Raw genomic sequence first — 25,255 nt, forward strand, 5'->3', positions numbered from 1 at the left:
AAACTGCAAGGGGAATGAGGGATAGCCTTTCTCTTCTTCTTTTTTGCCTGAATCCCTTTCCAAGCCCTGAGTTCCCCTCCCACAGAGTTAGCAATAGCCCACCATTGCCCAATCAGAGACAATGCCATATTCTAAAGATTCCTGGTCCAAGTGCAATGAAGAAGGATGTGCTCTACAGATTCTGCGTCAGCCATGCAAAAGGGACATCTGTTGGCGACTAGCCAACCCCTTCTTTTCAAATTGTCCAGAGCCAGAATCTTACATGAGTTGCCTCCCATGCAAGGAAGGCAACTTTTGTAGGGGCAGCTGTCTTCCAAATCTGAGTCCAAGGGAAATTAAAGTTGCTTGACTACATAGGGAATAGCTTCCTGTTGAGAATCTTACAGTGAAGACCCCCTTCTCATCTGAGGTCCAAACAGAAAGATTAGTACTATTATGGCGCTCGAAGCTGTAAAGAAAGTAGTAAAAGTCTGTGAGCTAGTTGAGTTCCTAATCTTTTACATTTATAAGGTAGAGGATGTTCCAAAAGAGCCCCTGATTTGTTGTTTGAATGTGTTGACTGATGCAGACGTATTTATCATAGGCCAAGTTGTAGATGACTGGAAATAAGACACTAAGAGCTTCTTGGTCATGCCATGAGTCATGCCAATAATAAAATGATGTGTTCATTCTCTACATGAAATCTGATACAAGAAGTGAAATCATTCCAGCCTTTCCTGATGAAATTCCATGCCCCTACACCATGTGGTTCTCTGTTAGCCTGGGAGATCCAATGTTACTTTCAAGTGAATCAAGTCCATATTTCACAGCAATGGTTCCCTGCCAAAGGTGGTCTTTCTTAATCATGAATCTCCACAACCATTTCCCTAATGGGGCTTTATTGAAAATGTGGAGGGACTTCAAACCCAAGCCTCCTAGACGAAAGGGCTTTTTACCATGCCCCATTTGACAAGATGAAATTTGAATTTGCCTCGAAGCTTTTCTGGAAAAACCTCCTTTGAATTCCTTCAAGTCTCTTGGCAACTGAAGTCAGAAGGGGAAGGAGAGACGTGAAATAAGCAGGGAGATTTGTCAAGGTGCTTTTAATGAGAGTGAGTCTTCCACCTTTTGATAAGAAATTCCTCGTCCATCCAGCCTGTCTTTCTTCAAATTTTTCAATGATGGGGTCTCACAGTCCTTTATCTTTGAATTTGGTGCCGAGAGGTAGCCCAAAGTAGTTATAGGGAAAGTACCCATTTTGCAACCTAGAAGGCCAGCAAGGAGAGGCTCATCTACAGTTTCTTCAACTTAAATGATCTCACTTTTTCCCAGGTTAACTTTCAAACCTGAAACTGCCTCAAACCCTGCCAAGATACATCTCAGATTCAGAATGTGCGGAGGGTCATCCTCACGAAAAATGATAGTGTCATCTGCGAACAGGAGATGTGTGACCTCCATGGACCTTTCGTGCCTGCCAACTCTAAGGCCTTTGAGCAGCCCTTCTCCGGTAGCTTTTTTCAACACGAGGCTCAGCATACAGGGCAGGATTTTGTGCCTTTGATTGAGCATGAATAATATAATAAAAGGCAAACTCCATGCATACATCCTTTCTGATTATGAAGACATGATCTTACTCATGCAATTTTATATTTTCAGCTTCCTACGCCCCTTCAACCCATCCTCCCACGAAAAAAAAAACCCTTCGTTGCCCCCTGTCTTTCTTATATTTCCACTCCTAGTCTAGCTTAAATTTCTTGTCTTGTTGCAGAGTCACGAATAATGTGATAGAGGTGAACTCCATATCTACCATCTGGACCAAGAATGAGGAGGTATTATACTAGGAAATTTGATAGCTTTTTAACACCCTATCCCCCAACAAAAACTCTCGTTTGCTGTCAGTCTCATTTGCCTTTCTTTATCTGTATATTTGTCCCCTTGTTGCAAACTGTTTTCCTTAACCAATTTAATTCAAACATGGTGACAACTTGTTCTGTTTAACACTCTGCACTGTCATTGGTTAGCATGTAGTTGCTCGGTTTTACATCATTATTTATACTTAGCTTGAAATGTTTAATCATAACAATGAAGCGAGTATCTCTCTTTTGTCCTGGTTAGCTTTTCTTCTCCTTACTCTGATTCTTTGATGCTCGAGTGCTAGGTGATGTCTAATTATTCATCTGGGGAAACTGGAGGTTAGGGAATGATTAAACCATTTAAAGAATAGAAGGTTTAATAAATATGATGGAGATGGAGTTGTAAAGTTTCATTGGTCCATAACTTTAATGAAATGCTGGTTAACTGGCTGTTTACTGCTGTGAGTACGAGCTAACCATGCTCATTGTGGAAAAGGATTTACATCTGGTGCTTCTCAAATGAACAAGTACTATTGACATCGAATCATGTAGAATTGTAGATATGGCAGATTGTTACATTTGGTGGCCGACATTTGAGTTAGCTATAAAAGGTGGAGTTTGGAGTGTGGATTCACTAATTTGATCTACGTATTCAGTATTCAGCATACTGAACCTGAAACCTGTCACCTAGTGGGACTGGTCTTGTTTGTGTAAAACTTTTCAAACCTAAAAAGAGTCTAATAATTGGAGCTCTTATTTGTAATAGGAGTTGGGACCATTTCCTTCTCCTCACTGTCCATATTCCCATATTTTTCCCATTTCTTGTATTTGAATTAAAATGTTGCCGGTACCTTTGTAAAAAATATTCACTTTTAGGGGAATGAGATTGTTACAAAACATCAACCACTCTGTAGAGTGTCGCTCAAACATTAAAAAAGACATTATGATCATTAACAATTTGCCTACGAAGCCAGGTGGAAACAACAACAATCCACTGGTCTCTGCAAGTCTGAAGCAGTGTAGTTGTATCTTTGAAGGCTCTCTTATTTCTTTCTTTCCAAGCACACCAGAAGATGGCGAGAGGGATGAGGTTCAAAGCCTTTTGCTTCTCCTTGTTGGCTTTGATGCTTTTCCACGCCCAAATCTCCCTTCCAACTGAATTTTCCGTAATCCACTGTTGTCCAGTCAAGGATAGAACCAAATTCCACAAGTTCCTTGTCAGGTGGCAGTGGTGAAGAATGCAGTTGACTGATTTTGCATCAGCCATACGAAGAGAATACTTATTTGCGACTGTAAACCCTCTTTTTTGCAGATTGTCAAGGGTTAAAATATTTCCATGTGCAGACTCCCAAACAAAAAAAAGTAACCTTTTGAGGGGGCTACTGACCTCCAAATGTGAATCCAAGGGGTGTTGTTGCAATTTGATCCCATCGATAAGTGCTTCTTCTAGAAAGATTTAACAGTGAAAACACCATTTTTGTCCAAAGCACATTTTGGTTCATTGGCAATGGTTTGGTTGTGGAATTTACAGAGAATTCTGTAGAAGTCAGAGAGTGCATGAAGTTCCCAATCTGCCACATTCCTAGTAAAAGGAATATTCCTAGAAATTCCCTGATTAGTGATTTGGAGTGATGAGTGATAAGGGCATTTTTGTCACAAGCTAAGCTATAGATGGAAGGAAAGACAGCTCTAAGATTGCTGTTCTCATGCCACACATCATGCCAGAAGTAAACATTGGCCCCATTTCCCTCTTAAAATGTCATAAATTGGAAAAAATCATCACATGCTTTCTTGATAAATTTCCAAATTCCCACTCCATAGGGTCCCGTACTATTGTGTGTTGTCCAACCATTATGCTCAAGCCCATGTTTAGAAAAAATAATATCCCACCAATAGCGGTCTTTCTCCTTTATGAACCTCCATAGCCACCTTGCTAGGAAGGCTTTATTGAAAGTGAGGGATTTTGGCTCCAAATCTCCCTAACAAGTGGGTTGTTTAATCACTTCCCATCTAATAAGGTGATATTTAAACTCCTCCCTTAAGCTCCCCCAAAGAAACTTGTCTAAATTCCTTTCAATCTCCTAGCGATTGAGGCCGCTGAGCGTAGGAGGAACATGAAATAAATTGGAAGATTCATCAAAGTGCTCCTGATGAGGGTGAGTCTGCTGCCTTTTGATAAGAAATTTCTTTTCCATATTGCCAATCTCCTTTCAAACTTCTCAATAATAGGGTTCTAGACACCTTGGTCTTGGAATTTGGCTTTGAGGGGTAGACCGAGGTGATCAATGGGAAAGGATCCCATCTTGCAACCCAGAATACTAGCAAGGAGGGTCCCCCCCCCCAAAGGGTTTTCTCCAATTGGAATAAGTTCACTTTTACCAAGTTTCTCTTTTAGGCTTGAGCAACCTCACACCCTAACAAAGTGCATGGGAGGTTGAGCATGCAAAGGGGATCATCTTCGCAAAATATGATAGTATCATTTGTAAAAAAGAGATGAGGAACTTCTGTAAGCCTTACATTCCACCCACCTTGAGACCTCCGAAGATCCTTTCTTTAGTAGCTTTCATCAGCATGAGTCTAAGCACCTTCATAACCAAAATTAGCAGAAAATGGGACAAGGGACTCCTTGTCTCAAGCCTCTCAAGGAGTCAAAGAAATTAGAAGGGCAGCCGTTTATGAGCAATGAGAAGCTTGGAGTTTTGATGCATTAAGCAATCCAACTGCGCTAGAGCTCCCCAAAGCCCATTTTCCTGAGGAGATAAAGAAGGAAGTCTAGTTGACATGGTCAAAGTGCTTTCTTCATATCCAGTTTGCACACTATTCTCCATTTTCCTTCGCTCTGATAGGCATCCACCACCTCATTAGAAATAAGGACAGCGCCCATCTATCTTCTAGCTACAAAAGCATGTTGATACTTACCAATGATTTCCGGCATAGCCTTTTTCAACCTTTGGGCTTGGACTTTGGCAATGATTTTATGAATGCTTCCTACCAAACTAATAGGGCGGAAATCCCTGATGTCAACCACCCCAACTTTCTCAAGAAATAGAGTGACAAATGTGGTATTGATGCAACTGATGAAAGAGTATGTCCAAACACCCTTTTAGGACAAGCAAAGGAAATCCTTTGCACTATAATAACTTTTTGGAAAAAGGCTAACTAGGACAACACCCTAGCTTCCAAAATCTATAAAAGGGAAGCTAGGACTCCCATGATGGGGGAAGGCATTCGCATTGAGGGCTTGGAGAAGCGATGTTTCCTTATGTTGGGGATGAGGTTTCACGTTGAAACACATTCACACTACTTGCGTTCGAAAGCAATAGGAAGGAGAGAGCATAGGATTTTTTGTATCTTCTTGTTATTGGGTTTTCTCTTGGTATTTTAGCTTTTTGAGTAGCAAAGAACGAGGTATTCTTCTTGATCTCTCTTTTGTATTCTCTTGTAACATTGCATGTTGTTGTAGATGATTAGAGGAAGAGTAAACTATGAGCACGAGACTTGCTTGAATATGGATGTATGTTGGTGTTAAGTTTATCTTATGATTTAGTTTGGGTTAAAATTGAAGTCTCCATGTGTGTATTAAAATTCCAATTTTTATTACATGGTTGTGTTAAAGTTGCAAACTTTGTTCCATGTTTGTGTTAGAATTAGAATCTTCATGCGATGATTGGGTTGAATCAACAGTCTTCATGTTTGTGCGAAAAATGCAATGTTTGGTTCCATTAAAGTAGCAATTTTATTTGAAACGTGCAAATCCCTCCATGCTTAAATTTCCGATTTCGATGGGAGTACCCATGCGAGGGAGAGGGGGAGAGAGAGAGAGAGAGGGAGAGGGAGAGAGAGACCGAGGAGACAGAAAGGGAGAGAGAAGCAAAAGCATGGGCTCCAGCTTTTGAAACGTTTTCTGGCAGCGAAGGTCGCGGTGAGGGGAGCACAAAAATGCTGAGGGGCTTATGGGTGTTGGAGTAGGCCTATACGGCTCTAGGGGTTGGCTAGTCACCATGATAATGGAAAGTAAAGCCTACAAAGCAATGGAGAAACGACGGTGATGGCCGTGTGGCGGCAGTGCCCTGATGGCACTGCTGCATCGTAGAATTAGGGTTTCAAGCAGTCCCCTTGTGGGGAAGAAGATGATACCCAAGGGTTTACGCATGTGCCCCCCTCACGCTTTTTTAACAACTGAACCAACTGTTTTTTTTTTTCAATCTTTTTTCTTTCTTTCTTGTCTGTTTTTTTTTTTTTTAAATACATAACAATTAAAAATAAAAAAATAAAAAGTCAGAATAAAATTTATTTTTATTTTTTGTATAGTTACTATATTTATTACTATTATTGTTATTTTTTTTTAATTTTTATAAGTAAAAAATCCAGATAAATGTCCATAAGGTCAGAAAATAAAAAATAGGTTCCTATTTTCTGTTCGTTCAGACTTAGCTATTATTATTGTTAGTTTTATTATTGTTATCATTATTATTATCACTATTATTTTTTTCTTCTTAATTTCTTTTTAATCGTGTGAAAATCCAAAAAAATTCAAAAAATATAATTTAATTCCAAAAAATCTGGTTATTTCCTAAGGTTTCTAGGGTTCGTAGGGTGTCTTGTAGTGGGCTTTCATCATAAAATTAAGTTTTAAATTTGTTCAAAAAAAGAAAAAATAGATGAAAATTAAAAATCGAAGAGAGAAAAGGTCTCTCATGTACATAAATCCTTGACACCATTTTGCCTATTTAAAACTTGTTGTGGATTGGGAATTGACTCTGTGAATGCTTGTTTTGTGAACACCTTGTCATGGAGGATGTTGGTTCACTTACTTGGGCTTGATTTGGTTTAATGATGTGTGTTGATTTATTTGTTTGATAAGTTCTATGTTTTACCTTGATGCATGATGTATTTTGTGCTTCTTTGAATTGGTATTTTCATATGTGGATTTTTTGGACTCTTAAAGAAAACCCAAACTTAATTAATTTGATGATGGAACTCGAAAGTCGGGCAATATTGTCTTTTTGGGATTCTCGAGGTGAGAGAAGCCCTATGCACTTGACTGAGATATTAGATGGTCATAGGATGGAAAAATGTTTAAGGGATGGTAATCTAAACTTATAAGGAAGAATTAATGGTCATGCATGATTCATGTTTGAAACTCTGAAGTCATTATGGTACTGTTCGCGGAATGGGTGTGTAGGGGACATTAGTACTTTTCACAATTGTACTCCTGAACTTGGCTATGGTATTGTAGACCCTGACTATCAATTCCTTGGACCTAGGTTGACTTAGAGACCAAATATTTGGTCGCAATTAGGTGAATTGAACCATACATAGGGTAAATAAAATGTTAGTGGTGATTCTGTGGAACCTTTATTTTACCTAGACACCAAATAATTGGTAGTAATTAGGTGAACTAAACCACAAATAGGGTAAATAAAACGTTAGTGGCGATTTTGTGGAACCTTAAAGAGCAAATAAAGACCAATAAATCATATTTGGATCGCCATCCTCGCCAAGCGCCAAGGCGTTAGATTCCCGATTTACATGTGTTGACATAGATGCCTTCTGGGTCTTTGCCTGGTGCAGTGGTAAAAGTCTAAGGTGATCAAATGAAGTGCATGGATTCAAGGCTGGAAGCTTCCTTCAAAAAAATTTTGAAGGACCATATACAAACCACGGCTCCTATGAGCTATGGGCGTGCAGCCATTTTTAGGGGATTGACAAATATAGAGATAAAAACCATTTTGGATTGGATTCCACTATTTCAATCCATCTTACATGCTTTATTGGGGACCAACATGAAATGCGCCCGAGGAACTTTAGCTAAGTTGTTCCCTTTTCCTCTAACATGTATGGTGCATCAGTTATTGCTTGTAGGCATGCAGTTCTGCACGAGCAAGACTCAAAGAAACCTGATTATCATGCTATCCTCACCCTTTGTTTATTAGAGTTATCACTTATCAAGTGAGTGCCCGTGGATATTGTGCAATCTGAAATCTTACGTACTAATGGGTTGGAGATATTATCTGTATGGAGATTATTATATGCATTTGGTTATTTTATTGATTAATGTAGTTAGATATTAGGGTAACTTTATTATTTATGGAATTTTTCTTATTTGAAGAACTTAGGATAGTTTTCTTTTTAATTTAGAAAGCTTTCTGTGTTGAGACACGGAAATTTCTTATTTGAATAGGCTTTTAATATTGATGTACTTTCTAATATTAGAGCATCTGATTTGTTACTTTGTACTTCAAATTTCATTGGGAATCCTTTCTGGTTCAGTGCATTACAAGTTTGGAACCTTCTTTTCTAGAGTGCCAAAACCAAACTAAAGTGTCACTAATGAGTTTTTGCTTGTTTTGGTTTAATATTGGAGGCATGGTTGCCTGATCTTCTTCTTCGTCTTCCTTACCTCTTTTGCACTTTATCTTTGATCTGCGGTACAATTTGGTACTCTCTCAATTCACTCAGACTTTAATCCTAAAGTTCTATTCCCTTCTGCCCTGAATCTTTTTCCCATGGTTTTACACTGTAAAAGCACCAAAATTCTCAATTAGTTGCTGTCCATTGATTTCAGACATGATTTCCAAAACTTTCAGAGGCTAATAATGACACTTTTTCTTGAATTCTAGCAACTTGCTTCCTTTACTAACCATAAACCATCTTTCTTTTGCAAGATTGATTGTGGTATTAAATTTTTAAGGGAGTTTCTTGTCCTGTATCACCGAGTCTTTTGATTGACTGTAACTTTAGTAATCTTGGGCTTATCTTCTTCTTGGATAATGTTCCTGTTAGAGGCTGTTTCTGGAAGGTTTAGGGTTCGGTATTTGGGAGGGAAATTGAAGATTTATATTATTGGTAGTCTTTTTCCTATCTTAACAGTGGTAGATGTAAAGTGTAAAGAGGACTACTTCAGCTAGGATTGCATTAATTCCTGGTTCATTTATCGGGACAGAGTCATCATGCCTTCTGGTGAATTTCAAACTGTTGAATAGTATTTTATGAATGATGCCCGGTTCTTGATAGAACTACAGATGCCAATAAAACCATGTTAGAAAATACTGATCCCTCACCATCTGTCATTGACATATTTCAAATTCTTATCATTCTCTTTGTATATTCTTTTACTTCTAAGTCACCTTGTCAGTAGTGTGCCATATCTGTAATCGTTTGGGTTGTAGCCTACCTTTCATCCTGGAAATATCTTTCCGCATTTGGATCACAGAGAACATTAGGGTTGGGCATGGTTTCTTGGTTTCTTTGCCCGACCCTATAGAACATGATAATACATTTTAAGTCTCAACTATGTCATTAATATCCAGTCTTGACTTCGACATATATATCATTATATCATTACATAGCATTATCAACATAGTCGTCATCACTGTCCAATCCTTACCTAAATTTCATTGAGATTTATTGCATAGATGTCAGTTTTTTGATATCCTTTATTTGCATTTATATCATTTGAGAATTTGTGGTTTTTTTTTTTTTTTTTTTTTCCCCCTAGATTATTTCCCTTTGCTGTTAATACTTTTGTTAATTGGTGTTGGGAAAGTTATTGACTTTGTTAATTGCAACTATATGGCTTGCTCATGTTTGTGCTTAAATAATGTTTTGTTAATTGGACAATGGCTGAAGTTGTGGAGAGTACTGACGATTTATTAGGAAAAAATTCATAATTATTTTTAACACAACTGAAATGAGAATATTGAGATTGGTGAGTAGTATAATAAAGGATATAATTGATCCCCCTTCATTCACTTTTGGATTAACAACCGTATCCTAGACATTTTTGCCTAGACTAATCTGTTGCCTATGCCAGCCGTGCCCGCAGCCAACACGCAGGAGGTAAATCGCGGATGTGCAACGCGAGCGGCAGGAATCGAACTTGGACCACTAGGGTTACCAGCATGTTCTAAGGCTCGCCCTTACCACCCGGGCATATGCCTGGGGGCAATCCCCCTTCTCCAATTGCTTCCCTTTAAAAAGGCTTTATAAGCCTCTATAAGATATTTCTGTGATAAAAATGGGCAAACTTAGTGACCTTTAAGGTTTTTTAGAAAGCAATAAAACTGCATGTGTTTAATCTCTACAATTTATGTATAATTATTTTAGTTATTGTTAGTTTGTCTAGTGAGGAGGTGGTTGGCTGGGGAGACCTTTTAAGGAAGAGGAAGTGAGGGCCACGGTTTTTGGGATGGAGAGGGATAAAGCTCTAGGACTTGACGGTTTTAATATGAATTTCTTCCAAGATTGTTGGGAGGTGGTTAAGGCTGATTTGCTTAAGATTTTTAATGAATTTTATGGGAATGAGTTTTTAAGCAAGAGTATCAATTCCACTTTCATAACTCTAGTGCCAAGAAGAATAAATCCATCAAGATATCAGACTATAGACCTAGTGGGCCTAGTTTCTATTGTTTATAAAAGTCATCACTGAAGTTTTAGCCAATAGGTTGAGTGTGGTGCGTGGTAGGACTATCTCTAAGACTCAAGAGTGTGCTTTGGTGGGGGGGAAGGCGGGGCGGCTAGGCAAATTGTGGATGCCATTTTGCTTGCCAATGAGGTTGTTGAGGATATTAGAAGAAGGATGAAGGGAATCATCTTTAAGTCGGATTTTGAGAAAGCCTATGATAGAGTGAATTGGAAGTTCCTGGATAAGATTTTTGTGAGGAAGGGGCTTGGTGAGAGATCGTGGCGTTGGGTTAGAGGCTGTGGAAGAAATTCCCAAGGAGGATTTATAAGCCCAAGATCTTTTGGATAAGCATTATTTAATGTTGAGAGATATTGGAAAATGAGGTTCGCTTAGAGGTTGGTATAAGTCATAAATTGAAGGCTCAAAGAGAATTAGCAAGTTCAAAGAGTTCAGTAAATTAAGATGGAAAGGGTTTGAAAAGGGGTTTTCTTGGTTGATTTTATCTAGTTCCATGGTTTGATCTTCAATTTTTTTAATGTTTATTTTTATTTCTGTTTTTTTTATGGACTCCTTGTCCCTGCCTGTTGTACTTTATTTTTTTCCCTATCTAATATACTTTCTTTTATTATATATTTAAAAAAGATTAGAGGCTGTTTTTATAATGTGAGCTACTTGGTTTTAGTGAATGGCGAGTCTAAATCTTGGTTTAAGGCTACGAGAGGGATTAGACAAGGTGACCCTCTTTCCCTGTTTTTGTTTGTTTTAATGGCTGGTATTTGGGTAGGATGGTGGATAGGGCAGTGGTTAGAGGCTTAGCAAAAGGTTTGGAGGTGGGGAGAGAGGGGTCAGGGTGTCACACCTTCAGTTTTCCGGTGGTTTCATAAGCCCTTCCTTATGAGTATTTTGGGTCTTCTTCACGTTTTCAAGAAGGTTTCTGGACCTAAGATTAATATTGGAAAGAGCAGTATTGCAGCTATCAATTTTCTCATTGAGAGTATTAGGGTGTTATCTGCGGAGGTGGGTTGTAGTGTTTTGGATTGGCTGCTGTCCTCTCTTGTGGTTTCTTTGGGGGGTAACCCTAGATCTGTTAGATTTTGGGATCCTGATGCAAATGGGGTTTCTAAGAGACTGGATGGGTGGAAACAAAGGTGCTCTTTATTCTCTTGGTGGTAGAATAATACTTATCTAGGTTTGTCTATCTAGTATCCCTTTATATTTTCTTTCAATTTTTTCAAGATTCGGATGGGGGTTGCTAGTAAGAGTGTGTAGATAATGAGAGACTTCTTGTGGTCGGGGGGGGGGGGGGGGGATGTAAGGGATTTTAGGGATCATTTGATTAGTTGGGGAGTGGTGGGTAGGTCTAAACAGGAGCGTGGTTTGGGTATTTAAAATTTTGTGTCCAAAACACAGCACTTTGAGCTTAATGTTTGGCAGTTTCTGTAAGAGAATTCTTCCTTGTGGCATTTAGTTAAACGTATAGATTAAACAAGAATGGGTGTGATAGTAATTTGAGATTTAGATGTTCTTTGGAGAGTCCATGGAAAGCTATCTCTCAGAGTTATCCCCTCTTCATTCCCTATATTAAAATCTTGGTGCATAGAGGTAGTAATATCCATTTTTGGAAAGATCCTTGGTCGGGGAATGCATTTTTGTTGGCCTCTTTTCCACGTCTTTTTTGCTTAAGCTCAGGACAGGATGATTCCATTTGCTCTTTTGTTGTTGATCTAGGTGGTCCGTTGCTTTCTTGGGATTTCCACTTTTGCAGTTTGTTAAAGTGGTTAAATGATAGGGAGTTGGTAGGGCTATCCTCTTTGCTAGTCTTGTTGAATAACTAACTATTGTTTTTCTTAGAGGATAGTCGATCTTGGGGGTTTAATCTTGCAAATCTTTTTGTGATTTTCTGAGTAGGTCTAATTTACCTTTTCCTCTCTATAGATCCATTTGGAAGTTCAAAGTCCCCTTTAAAATCAAGGCTTTTATCTGGTTGGTTGCACTTGATAGAATTGATACCAATAACTTGCTGCAGGTTAAGAGACCTTTAAAGGCTATATCTCAAGCATGTGTGTTCTTTGTTTTAAATGTTCAGAATCTACATTGCGTTTGTTCATTCATTGTGATTATGCTTGGAGGGTGTGGAATAAACTATTTGGTATTTTAGGCAAATGTTAGGTGAGTTCAGGGGCAGTGGAGGACGTTTTGGCTGTTTCTTTTTGCTGGTTTTGGCAGGAAAAAGGAAAGGGAAGCTCTCTGGAAATGTGTGCTATTTGTTTTTTTTTTTTTGCCGTTTTTGGAGGCTGTGGATGGAGCATAATGTGCATATTTATCTAGGGAAGAAGTCTCATTTGCTAGTTTGGGAAAAGACAAATTATTTGGCTTTTCTTTGATGTGTGAGGCAGGGGAATTTTAAGGGGGTCTTTTCTGATATTCAGTGCGATTGGTGTTATGTGCTGGTGTTTTAGTTCATGTTGGTTTTTTTTTTTCTGTCACTTGTTTTTTTAGTTTTCATGTTGTTTCTTTTTTATTTCGATTTTCCAGACCACTTTAAGGAGATGTCTTATTCTCCTGGTTATATATTCTTATTCTATTAACAAAATTCTTCTTTTACTATAAAAAAAAATTATTGTTAGTTTTTCTCTGTGTATGTATGTATATATATATTTGTCGATGGTTATTTTTGTCATTTAATATTATTAGTATGTGCTAAAAAAAAACTAGAGAGCCAGATGATGGGTTTCTCTCTCTCACAAACTTTTTTATCCCCTTGTGCTCGATACCATGGAAGCTTCTACAGTAGCCAATGCTGAAACGTTGGATCTAAATAAAAGGTAAATCCTTCGATTTGCAATTAGATGAGGTCAAAGGGTTTGCATCCTTGCTCGTGGTCGAGAACAATATCTCTCATAGCAGGTGGGTTAGGTTTTCCAGAGAGGCTGTGCTTTGGTTTGCTGATGGCATATCTACTTTCAGTTGTAGGCAAAGGGGGTGTCGTTCGGTCGATTGGGTATCACGAAGCTCTGGATGTTGATTTAATGGATGAAGGTAGGATGGTTTTTGGAGTTGGTGTTGGGATAGAAAGGGAAGAAGTTTTCAGTCTTTTTTCCTCAGGGTGTAAAAGGCGAAGGTTGGTGAAGCTTCACGAGTGCCTTTTGCAAGACAGCAAAGGATTTTCTGAGAAAACTAGTAGTGTGGGTGCAGATAACTCTTCAGGACACAAATCGTGGAGTTGGAAGTCAAAAATCGCGAAGATGATGGATGTGGTAGTCAAGCCTATTCCATAAAGCAAGGTCTGAAGGTTGGGAAACAAGATCTATGCCACTAGTGCGGGGACAAGTTGCATCGAAATAAACATAAGGCAATCGCTAATTAGTCAACTTCGATTGACAGGAGCAAGAAAAAAGCTTGGGTTTGCAATGAAGCAGAAACGATCAAAAGGCAACTAGGGCTGCGTTCGGAGAGGAGGCAGTAAAGAGATTTGGGCTGGGTTGCATGCTACTCATTTTGGGCCTGGCCCAAGTAATTCAAAAGGGGGGTATTTGTTTTTTTTAACTAAATTGGGCCAATTATTTGAAAAAGGCCCAGTTTTTAGGAGATGCTTATAGGAGCTTCAATTCAGATAAAAAGGGAGGTTCTTCTCATATGTGCTTCTCACAAAGGGCCTTTGTGTGAGCAGACATATGATTCAGAAATTAAGGCTTCTTGTACAGCTGTGTTGGCTATGGATAATAGATAGGCCCATAGTATTGCTCGTATTTCTTAGAAGATGAGTACTGGGAAGGAGGAAGTTATGCCCTCTGGTAATGGATTTCTGATTCAACATCCAGTTAAAAGAAACATTATTCAGCCTACAGGTATTAAGAATATGAATCAAAATGATCAAGAGTTGAAGGAAGTTCAGGATGTTAGAAGGGCAGATTCGGTTTAACAGTAAATCTGCATCTAGTCTCGTAGAATTTTTAGGAGGTGTGAAAAAGAGTGAAAAATAAACGGGTTTGCAGGAGAAATTGGTTGATTGTCGTATTTATACTGATAAATTTGAAGGTAATAAGGCTTATTCTTGTCGAAAGGTGGCTTGTTTGGGCGCTGAAATGAAAAAGATATTCGAATATGAGAGAGAAAATTTTGGTGAGCCTATGACAAATATTAAGGAGAGATTCTAAGTGATGGTTTAGTATTGTGGAAGTTCCTTTAGTTGAGAAGAATTCCAGAGGTTCTAATGAGACTGGGAAGGGCAAGAAGGTAAAGAAATAGGGGGATTTTTTAGATTCAGAAAGCGATGATAATCGCGATTTTGATTGTGGTGGGGGGTTGTTGTTGGATGAGATACGAGAACAATATGGGTATATTTCTGACTCTTGCGATGAGATAGGGAATTTATTTTATGTTCATCCACTAGCCTTGTACAGTTTGGGGGAGCTTCTATTTTTGATAATGATGGGTTGGTGAAAAGAGTACAGCTTGGGGATGGAATTTTGCCCACACCGGTGGAGGAGATCCCAAAGAGGAGTTAGAAGCTCAAATTCTTTTGGATAAAGTGGATTTAAAGCTGAGTGATATTGGAGGAAATGAAGTGTTTTTGGATGATGGCGAAAGTCGAAAGGTGAAGTGCCAAAGTAAATTAGAAAGTTTGAAGAGTTTGGTAAATTATGATGGAAAGGGTTAAAAAGGGGATTTCTTGGTTAATTTCATTTAGTTCTATTTTGTGATCTTGTGTTTTTTTTTTTGTTTTTTCTTTTTCTTTTTTTTTTTCTTTTTATTTTTCGTTTAACTTGGTGGTCTTCTTGTCCCCACATGTTGTACCCTCTCTTCTTTTTATCTAATATACTTTCTTTTCTTATAAAGAAAAGAATTATTAGTATGTGCTAGTGTTATGTTAGTAGGCGTAAGGGTATTATAGTCATTGGTATGTACTTATATTATAAATATAGGGATAGACCTATTATTGTGATTTATTCAACATGTTAGACCAAGTTCTGACCTAGTGCATTGCTGTTGCTGAACCAAACCCTAAACATCATAATCCTACACAAACCTGCCACTGTAGAAGGATCATCCGCATCACCAAAGACCAGATGCAGGTCCAGGAGTTGCCACAAAACACTGTAGTCACCGGAATTATCCTTGATCCTGCTGTCCTTTTCAAAGCCCCCAAAAAACCCTTAATATTTGCAAAATTAAGCCCATAACAGGTCACAGAACCTGCCAATCTGCTAGCTTGCAAAATTTTCATGGCTGGAGAAGGCCTCACATGGTACCACACGCCGGCTGAATGGCGGCAGCTTTGAATTTACACGCCAGCGCGTGGGAGTGTTTTGAGCAATCTTTTTGCTCAGATTTCCTCCCAAATGTCTTGAATCCTTCCCTACACCATAATATCAAGTAGTTCGTCATGTTCTTTGTCCAAATTTTTAGTTGTTTGTGTGCAGCACTTTGGGAATGATAGTTTGGCACTGCCTGAAGCTGTTTGTCAATGTTATTTAGTTCATTAGGGCCTGAAACAGTGGTGTTTGCTGTGTTTGTTATTTGTTCCTGTTGTTTATTTTTTTCATCTTGTGTTTGTGGTTTGCTTTGGTTGTTGAAGGGTGTATGTTTTGGGATGGAGTCCATGAATCCTAGAAATATGTTGTTCGCTCTGTATTTCTGATTTGCTGCCATATCAAGGTTGTCTGTCTGTTGGAATGAGTCCCCAAATCTCGAAGGTATATTTCCCTTGTCAGTCACTTGTTTCGGTGAACAATGTACTGTACTTGTGTTAGGAGTATTCAAAGTCCACAGGCATCCAACAAGCATCTCATTACATTGTATCTTTTGCTTAGAAAGTTAATCCTATAATATGCATGTTGTTTGGTATCCCACCCAGCAGTTCTTGGATTATCGACTCTGCTGCCATGGTCACATCCATATGGCGTGTAACCAACTTCTTTTCTGCCCTCGAGTATTCTAAATCTCTACCTTGAGTTACCCTTGCTGATGGGTACACTACTACTATTATGGGTGGAAGATTATGAAGTCACTAAATTGTCTTGTAACTTTTTCTTCCTGATTTTGCTGTTATATTGGATTTGAAGACGAGGAAAACCATTGGCACAAGATGTAATGTAGGAGACTTTACTACTTTGAGTTGCTCTCTCCTTCTATTCCTTGCATTGATATTGCTACATCACTTCAAATCTGTTGTTGCATGGGTCATTTGTCATCGAACAATTTAAAATACCTAGTTCCTTCTTTGTGTTATTTGTCCATTTTGATGTTTGACGTCTTGTTGCTATTGTACCAAAGTTGAGGTTTCGATATTTTGTTATATTTGTCGATGACTACTCTAGGGTGACTTGGTTATATTTAATGAAAGATCATTCTGAGTTGTTTAATATCTTTTAGCACCCAATTCACTACCTATATGACTGCCTAACTCTAGTATGATCCTTCAGTCATCTTATGCCCACATTGCACAAAAAAAATGGAGTTGCAGAGGAAAAAACAAATATATTCTCGAAGTCACTTGTACCCTACTGTATCAAAGGAATGTCCCCCCCCCCCCCCCTTTTTGTGGTGATTTTGTGCTCACTTCTTGCTTTCTCATCAATAAAATGACATCCTTTGGCCTTGGTGGTAGAATCCCGTATTTAATTATCTTCCTAAGTGCTCCTTTGTTCTCACTTCCTTCTAGTATATTTGGTTGTGTTCGTTGTCCATTAGTTAAGTCCAGGAATGGATAAATTGAATCATTAAGTGCCAGATTTGGGTGATTTGTTGCCTGACTTAGAATGGTACATGAGACTTGTTGGAAAGTTGATATTATCTCTTGTAACAAGTGTTGTAGGTTAGTTTCTTGATTCTCCGAGAACAAGTCATTGGGATGCAGTAATTTGAATCTTGACATATCTTAAATGTGCAGTTGGGAGCAATCTCTTGTATTTGGGTCAGGGTCACTTATATTTAGGGATTATATAGATGGAGATTGGGCTGGGGCACAAGATCCACAACTGGGTATTATATCTTTGTTGGTGCCTTGATGGGAATTGGTTATGAAAGAATAATAAACAATCTGTGATGACCAAGTCAAGTGCTAAGTTAGAGTGTAGGGCCATGGTCCAGACTACAAGTCAACTTATTTGGCTAAAGAACATGGTCTTCCACATTCTCGGTCTATGGAGTTGACGTGTGATAATCAATTTTCAATTCAAATTGCCTCCAACATGGTCTTCCGTGGGTGGACATAATGCATTGGAGTTGATTGCCACTTTGTTAAAGAGAAACTTGTGTAGAAAGCTCATTACAACCAATTGTGAAGTTTGAATTCAGCTTGTTGTTTTATTCACTAAAGCCTTTGTTTTTTTTGGGGGGGTGGGGAGGGTTGCTTGTGTTAAGTTCATTTGTAACAAGCGAGGAGTATATGATATCTATTCTCCAGCTTGGAGGGGGTTGGGGGGGGGGGGGAGAGTGTTGATGGTTATTCTTGTCATTTAGCATTATAAGTATGTGCTAGTATTATGTTAGTAAATGTGAGTGAGGGTATTATGGTAATTTTATGTACTTGACATATACTACAATAGAGGAAGAGACCTATATTTGTGATTAGGTCGTCCTTTTTACCCAAATATTCAACAATATTTAAGAATTTTTATGCTATCTTTCAAGCATGTGTATAAAATTTGTATAAGTTATGTATTCTTCTTATTATTTATTATTAATATCATGTCATATTATATTCTTATTTCTTAGTGCTTTAGATCTTAATATTATGCCTTTTTGTTTATAGTTCATACTATATTCTAATATTATGTTTTATATATATTCATAGAAAAAAACCAAATTGCATTTTCAATGTGTTTTGTTAGTTTTACATGTAGACATAAATTGATTATGAAATTTTATGCTGAATATTTGAGTCTTTTCTCAAATTCCAAAATTAGGATTTCAATTCACTCTTTTGTTTTTTTTGTCAAGGTAGGGTTTACATTGGGTTCATTTGACCCAGGATCTCTAAATCCAATCCAAGTGGATGAAGCTGAGGTGGTGGCAATCCAAAGTACAAGAAATCTTGCCCAGGCTCACTGAAATTCAGGTTGGTTGGGTTTTGGATGCGTTCCCACGATCCCCAGGGCGCAACATATGCTTATTATTGCTCAACTAAATACCTAGGCACAAAGGCCTTTTAGAAACTTTAAACATGCAATTAATGATCCTTGCTACTTTTGTCATGAATGATTTTGTGTGCATAAGGGTTAAATCCACATTGAACTATTGACTAAAATCAATTAAGGTCACCAACCTTCTTCTTTTCCCTCTCTCTTTCTCTTTTGTTGGTTTGTGCATGAAGGTCACTCAACTAGCAAATTGTTGAAATGTCACTTTTTCTATCTAGGAAAAACATTCCTTTGTTAAAATGCTTGTGTGGTAGCTCTGAGACCCACATGCCAACTCTAATAATATATTTTCTCTCTTTTAATTTTTATAAGTTTCTTATGTTTTTTCCAATATTTCTCTTCCCTCCACCATCTTTTTTGTCTAAGCAAATGCTCCGGTTGGCCATGGTATTAAAAATAGTCTAATAACCATTGCCAACGAGGCTTGTATCAGATTGCGTGCCATGAAGCTCATTGCTGGAGATTTAGGGAACTGCAGTGGCTACTCCACCACGTTGAAGAGCGTTGCACGGTTGCCTGACTCCTTGAACAGTGTTATTGCATGGAGGAGCTTGTAAAGCAAGATCCTTAAGGTCCACTAATCAGCAGATTGCTGTGGCCCTCCCTGTGGATGGCCTCCAACACTAGGTACTTGTGGGTCCCCATGAATGACATCGACCACATATTTGATGGTTCTGCCATCATCTGCCCACGAACAGGCTAAAGTCGGGTTTGGATTTGTGGTTCTTTTTGGAGGGGAGGATTTGCAGTAGGAAGCTAGACAGCTTCACCCATCGTGAACCACCTGCTTGTCGTCGATGTTGCTCTTGCTGGCACTGCTTCTGGCAGCTGTGGCAGGCCACATAGCTAATGTGCGCAAAGGACTTGATAAGGGTTGGGCTGACTGAGCAACGGAGGGAGAGGTCAAAATCAGACAGCATAATGTGACTCTCATCTCTCACTAGAACCTTTTCTAGCTCCAGATTTCTGCACACAATCCCTAGCTTCAAATCTAGAGCTGCCAGGCTTGTTTGCTGATGTCGACCTTTTTGAGTTGGGATGCACAGTGAGTGGTGGTGGAGTCCGCAGAGAGCGGAGTGAGTGATGAAGAAGAAATCGTTGGAGATCAGACAGCGAGTGGAAAGATCAAGAGCAGAGATTCGATGGTGAAGATGAGGGGGGTAGGAGCCAGGCAGTTTGTTAAACTATCTTAGCTGGTGGTGGCACAAGAGAAGCATTACCTTAGTTTATAAAATCATCTCAGTACGGTGCAGAAGACTACCTTCGCCTCAAGTCGGTGAGGTTGTTGGTGGATCTTGGTAGGAATCCTACGGTTTTTTTGTGAGATTAGACGCATCCATTTCCCTATACAGCAGCTATGCTAAGGGGAGCACCACTGCATGCGGTGGTTGAGGATGTGGAGTTGGAGGGTTGGCCCATGACATTAGTAGGCGGGGCTTGTTTTGTTCTCCATTCATCACATCATGGTTGTCAATTTTGTTTTTTATTTCTAATTTTATTTATAACACTTTTACTTTTGGCGGGAAACTGAGGGGCTTTAGTCAAGATCGGTCCCAAGCCGCCATGTACTCAAAAGGGGTTCTTCATAAGCATCGTTAATGGAGAAGCGTCTCTATTGGACCGAAAGAGTGGCCATTGCAACATTTTGGTAGATGAATGACCTTTATGCACAAATTTAAAGATTAGTGACCTCATTTGTTTTAGTCAAAAGTTTAGTGACCATGGGTGCATTTTACCCATGTACATCATATCAAACTTCTCTGTTGGTTTATACCTGTATGCTACGTCAATTAATGGTTTTCTCTTAGTTTTTTTTTTGGCAGACGATCATCATTCTATCAATGACTTTGAAATGAGCATCTGATATTTTTATAATTGTATTTTCGAGTTGGAACTTGGAAGTTAGAACAGTTAATCCATATCACCTTTTCTGGAATAAAATATAGTTTTATAATTCTTATTCCATTTTGTTTTTTTTTTTTTTGAGGTGTTATTATTATTATTTTTTTATGTTGAGGGATATATTTTCCTGAATAATGTTTAGTCTATGTTGTTGACTTGTAGCTGTGGCAGCCTACTTGGAGCAACTCATTGAATGCTGTCTTCTACAAATGTTGCTTTTTTATAGTGTGAATATTATAGTCTGTCTATGTTGTTTTTCTTGGGTTTAGACTCAAAGATGGTATATCTTGAGAGGCATGTAAGAATGTGAATGAGACTGGGATAAAAAAAATTATTGGCAAGGATTATTTTGTTTGGCAAGTTGTGAAAAGTGAATACTGAATTCATATTTTTAGCAAGAATTCAAGGCATTTTAGGTGCAGTGTATCAAATTTTGTTGTTATCCCCAAATAGTTGAATTGAAGGCTCAAATAATACTGATTCTGTAATTTAATGATATTTTCTCCTTGCTTTGGTATCATGTAAATCAAAATTTTAGGACTTTTGCCACATCTTGATCATTTGATGTTTCTAGTGGACTTGCTTTTCAGTTCGAATGGGGAGTTGGTTGGCAGAAAATTGAGCTCTGTATGCTGAAATCAGGCCAGGATGCCTGATTTTTGGGGATCTCTGGGGATACTGATGCCATATTTTAAGCAAGATTTCAAGGTACTATAGATTTAGTTTACAAATTTTGTCAACCTATATAGTTGAAAACTTGCCATAAGCTTACATATTGTTATGAAATCTGTTGACCTATCTCGCAGACTTGCTTTTCAGTTGAGATGAGGAGGTTGCTGGCAGAAAAGGAGCTCTGTATTATCAGGTTTGACCTGCCTGATTTGGGGATCTGCCTTTGTGACTCATAAGGTGCAATATTTTAGATTAAATGTATCCTTGGATGAGCCATTATGGTAATTTCCATGTTTACTTGACTGTTTTTATCTAGCCAAAATGTGCGTCCCTGTGTGTTTATGCTTTTTTTTTTTTTTTTTTTTTGAGATTTTTTTTAAATGTTATTTTTATGTTCTAATAGTAGTGGTGGCTGTTGCTTTGGTGAATTCTTCTTGTGGAAAATTTGGATGAGTCACTTCTTATAATCTTCCTAATCATAACATATTATGCTCTTGGAAGGCTGGACTTTATGTTTAGAATGTGCATCCTTGCATTAAGCATGTTTAAAATATGTATTCATAACTTATGTTGTTCTTCCCCTTTTAAAAGTTCTGACATCAGGTAAAACATCCTTTTTTTATTTGCTGTTTATGCTCTGCTATGAACAGAAACTGTGTTTTGATGCTGAATACATTTGCTGAACATGTGTGTAGCTTCATAGCTGAATATATGAACCAGAAATTTCCATTATAAAGTCAGCTGTGAGTGAGTGCATTTAAGTTTTAATTTTTTTTATTAAAAATTGGTTCTAGGCTCTAGCATGGATAATTTTTTATTGTATCATTTTTTGATTCTCATTACTCCCTATAAAAAAATACAATCTATTCAAACTTTTGAAAAAATTGAAAATATGTTCCATAGTAGTAACAGTAGCCTTCGGCATAGGTTTTCTGGGTTGCCTCATTGAAGCAAGCTTTTCTGATTGATCAAATGTAGTAGGATTGGTTCCATTTCCCATGTTGATAAAGGCTATATATTGTACTTTTCTGATTCTCATCACCCCTAAAAAAATAAAATAAAATAAAATAAAATCCATCCAATCTTTAGCAAAAGTTGACAAATATGTTCCCCCATGGTGAGAGTGATTCCCCAGGGGTTTGTACTTTGTATTGTAAATAAATGCTTTTATTGCTGCTTTTTTGTTTAAATAAAATAAATAAACCCTTCCACACATATTATGGTGCTCGTCTATTGTGTGCGCCATTGCTTGATGAAGATATGTTATGCTTATGCTCTTGCCATTAAGAATTCGTGGTTCAAGTGACTCGTGTGATGATCATTCACCATTGGGAGGGATTCTGACTTCTTCTTCTGACTTCTTACTTTTGACTTCTGGTTTCTGATTTTCGATTTCTGAGGACTTTTGATGGGACGGAAGGAGGGAGTTCTGACTTTTGGCTTCCGATTTCCAATTACTTTTGATTTTTTACTTCTGATTTTTGATTTCTGATTTCCAGTTTTGTGCGAGCAGCTGTGAGTCATAGATTTTTATTTTGATGTATAAAGATATATATATATATGAAGGTTCGCGAGTCATAGATTTTATTTTGATGCATAAAGATATATTGATATCTAGATATATAGATATGAAGGTTTGGGAGAAGTGACTCGATTGATCAGAATTCATAATTTGTAATTCATAGTGAAAAATGGAAAAGGAGGTGTGGGAATAGTAATGTCAATTGTAGTGGTAGTAGTAGTGCTTTGACATCCATGAACGCCTTCAACATCTGTTATTAGCTTTTGAAGAAGCACAGTTGGAAAGAGGGAATTGGTCTTAGTGCTTCCTAGTAGAATCAATAAGGTATGCTATAGAAAAGGGTTATTTGTAGTTAAAAGAAAATAATAAGACCTGATGTGCATTGTTCTCCTCTCAACGATCTTGTTCCTTGAGTCCTTGAGGATGGCAATGCTCGCCCCCCTCCTCCTCCTGGTCTTCTTCATCACCAATAAGATTGAAGTATTGCAGCTCCTGTTCACGCAGCTGAAATCTGACTGACTGATCTCCTTGAAGCTGAATCTACCTCACCATTCATCCTTCTTCCAGCTCTCTTTTCTCAGAGTCAAAACCTAGAGGATTAACCTTTTCTTGAAGCCAACTCTTCCCCAACAATTCATCCTTCTCTGAGTTCTCTTGCTTGACCATTAGTAGAGTTGCTCCCAGAAACTGCTACAGTAGTTGCATGTGGGAATCTACCCAACCCTCAATATTTACAACATTGCGACCCCACCTTAGACTTGATTCCCCTACCTTTTAATTAGAGAGACTGCAAGCTCCACTACTGCTTCGCTCTTTACCTTAACTTCTTAATCCAGTGCTCCTTTGACTTTTTGGCCAGGAGCCTCCATCTTTTTCATACTCGATACAAGTATGGGAGAGTTTGCTGCATTCAACACTAAGAGAAAAGTGATCTCAGTCATACATTTGGACATGCAGGAAGACATGCCTCATACATTGTGTTCAATAAGAAGGAACTCGTGTGGGTCCTAAAAATTTTTAGTTTACTTTGTGACGTCAATGAAGAGATTGGTGCTAGTTGCCGTGGTGCCAGATTCATAAAGGAAGGAAGTAGGGTGAGTATGAAAATTTTTAAAAATGATAGGCAGATTTGTTTGCATGGAGAAAGGTAGTAGCAACTAGCAACTAGCAAGTGCCTCCTTGATGCTTGTGTTGTTGAGAGTGATTATTGGTGGAGGGCCTTACTGCACTGTTGGAATTCTCATCACCCATTGATGAGTCCTCCAAAGCCTACAAGGGCAGCTGGAGATGCTTAGACTGTGGCTCTTCAAATGTCAAGCTAGAAAAGAAGATAAAGTGTGTTCCAGAAAATTTCCTTCGCTCATTACCAGAGGAGTTTCAGCAACATGGTTTGATCTAGAAATGGTTTTTTTCTGCAGCCAAAGGGACCTGGGGATGGGGGTTGGGGTGGGGGGGGGGAGGGAGTTGCCTTAATAGGTATCCCATCACTACACGAGAAATCAATCAGGTCCCAGGGGAAGCTTCTAAATTTAATAGGAGGTCATTCGGGAGGAAGAAAGGATTTGATAAGGTTGGGATGGACACATTTAAGGCCCAATACATATGGGAATAAGATATCATAGTCAATGTGGGTTATCAAAGATGAAATTACTACACTAACAGGGGATGGCGGGAAGAGTTTAGTCCTAGTGTCATAGCAACCTCGAGCTGTGGAAGAAGTGAGAGGGTGTAGAGTAGATTGCACAGGTCCGTTGGTGTGCAGAGTGCAGCAGTTACTAGGGAGGGCGAAGGTCTAAAGACCATATGCAGCAAAGCAGTGATCCCCATGATCAGCAAGGAGCAAGCAGAAACCAGCAATCAGTTTTCTCCTTTGTTATCAGTTCCAAGGGAGGAGAATGAAGAAGAAGAGCTGTACTATGATCTGGAAGAAGACGTGGGCAACATAGTTGAGTCAGAAAAAGAAACTATTGGTAGAGCTGTACTCAAGGTCTTAAATTTCGATTTCGACTCAAATTTCGAAGCTCCAAAAGTACGGAAATTTCGACGGAAATTTTGATTTCGATGTCAATTTCGATTTCGATTTGAAAAAATAACGGAAACTAGTAGTAAAGCATGAAATGATTTGTGAAACTTTAGAAATTGTTAACAAACATAATAATATAAGTTTTAAGACTAATATATTACAAATTAAATACATCTATGTTTTGTATGAAGTGGAAAAGTCGTAAAATAGTATGTGCATCAAACATGCTTGTAAGATAATGTACATTAAACATATTCAGTCAATGCAAATGAAATTCATAAATCATTTAAAAATTATTTATTATACAAGTATTGATAATTTAGACATGAATGGTTAAATAAAATATTACTATAATTTATTTTTTCATATAATTTCAAAAGCACTTGTGATAACCTCTTGTTTCAATAAAATAAATTAAAAGAGAAATTTCACTTCACTCTTGAATCCCTCATTTGAATTTCGACAAAATTTCATTGCATAGTTAAAATTTCACTAAAATTTCGAGGTTTCGATAAATCTCGGATGATTCGTTGAGATTTCGACAGAAATTATGCAGGACGGAAGGAAATCGGAAATTTCGACAATTTCGTGGAAATTTAAGACCATGGCTGTACTATGGTTCAGAAGAAGAGATGGTCGGCATAGCTGAGTCTGAAAAGGGACTATTTGTCAATCAAATGAGATTAGACCTTGACATGGTTTTAAACAACGTCTGTGATCGTTGCAGATATAATTGTTTTTTGGGTCTCTAAT

General features: G+C 38.1%; 2 protein-coding genes across 16 annotated transcripts in view; one reads left to right on the forward strand and one right to left on the reverse strand.

The window, feature by feature from the left end:
• The window catches only part of LOC131166376 (uncharacterized), a 76,047-nt gene that overhangs the window by 37,460 nt on the left and 13,332 nt on the right, over window positions 1-25,255 (forward strand). For 3 of the 15 annotated variants that reach the window (XR_009139824.1, XR_009139811.1, XR_009139825.1), the window contains exons 16-18: window positions 18,188-18,301; window positions 20,876-20,993; window positions 21,092-21,194. The gene's annotated coding sequence lies outside the window, so the exon portion shown is untranslated. Of the gene's footprint in view, window positions 1-18,183; window positions 18,302-20,859; window positions 20,994-21,091; window positions 21,239-25,255 lie in introns of all 15 variants that reach the window. The other 12 variants (XR_009139819.1, XR_009139816.1, XR_009139823.1 and 9 more) reach the window with 12 other exon arrangements.
• Window positions 736-1,437, reverse strand: LOC131166625 (uncharacterized). The gene is made up of 3 exons (XM_058125208.1): window positions 1,326-1,437; window positions 1,105-1,244; window positions 736-1,023 (listed from the first exon to the last, which is right to left on the reverse strand). The coding sequence occupies exons 1-3, from the start codon at window positions 1,435-1,437 to the stop codon at window positions 736-738; spliced, it is 540 nt and encodes a 179-aa protein (XP_057981191.1).

The sequence above is a fragment of the Malania oleifera genome, chromosome 10 (assembly GCF_029873635.1).
Source record: "Malania oleifera isolate guangnan ecotype guangnan chromosome 10, ASM2987363v1, whole genome shotgun sequence".
In the NCBI taxonomy this organism is placed as follows: Eukaryota; Viridiplantae; Streptophyta; class Magnoliopsida; order Santalales; family Ximeniaceae; genus Malania; species Malania oleifera.

Excerpts from the sequence above, each read along its gene's own strand:
- LOC131166625 (XM_058125208.1), bottom strand. The coding sequence starts at position 1,437 with ATGGAGGTCACACATCTCCTGTTCGCAGATGACACTATCATTTTTCGT. Across the intron at positions 1,245-1,325 it reads AGGGTTTGAGGCAGTTTCAG|GTTGCAAAATGGGTACTTTC; the intron begins GTTTGAAAGTTA and ends CTGGCCTTCTAG. Across the intron at positions 1,024-1,104 it reads GAGGAATTTCTTATCAAAAG|TTGCCAAGAGACTTGAAGGA; the intron begins GTGGAAGACTCA and ends TTCTGACTTCAG.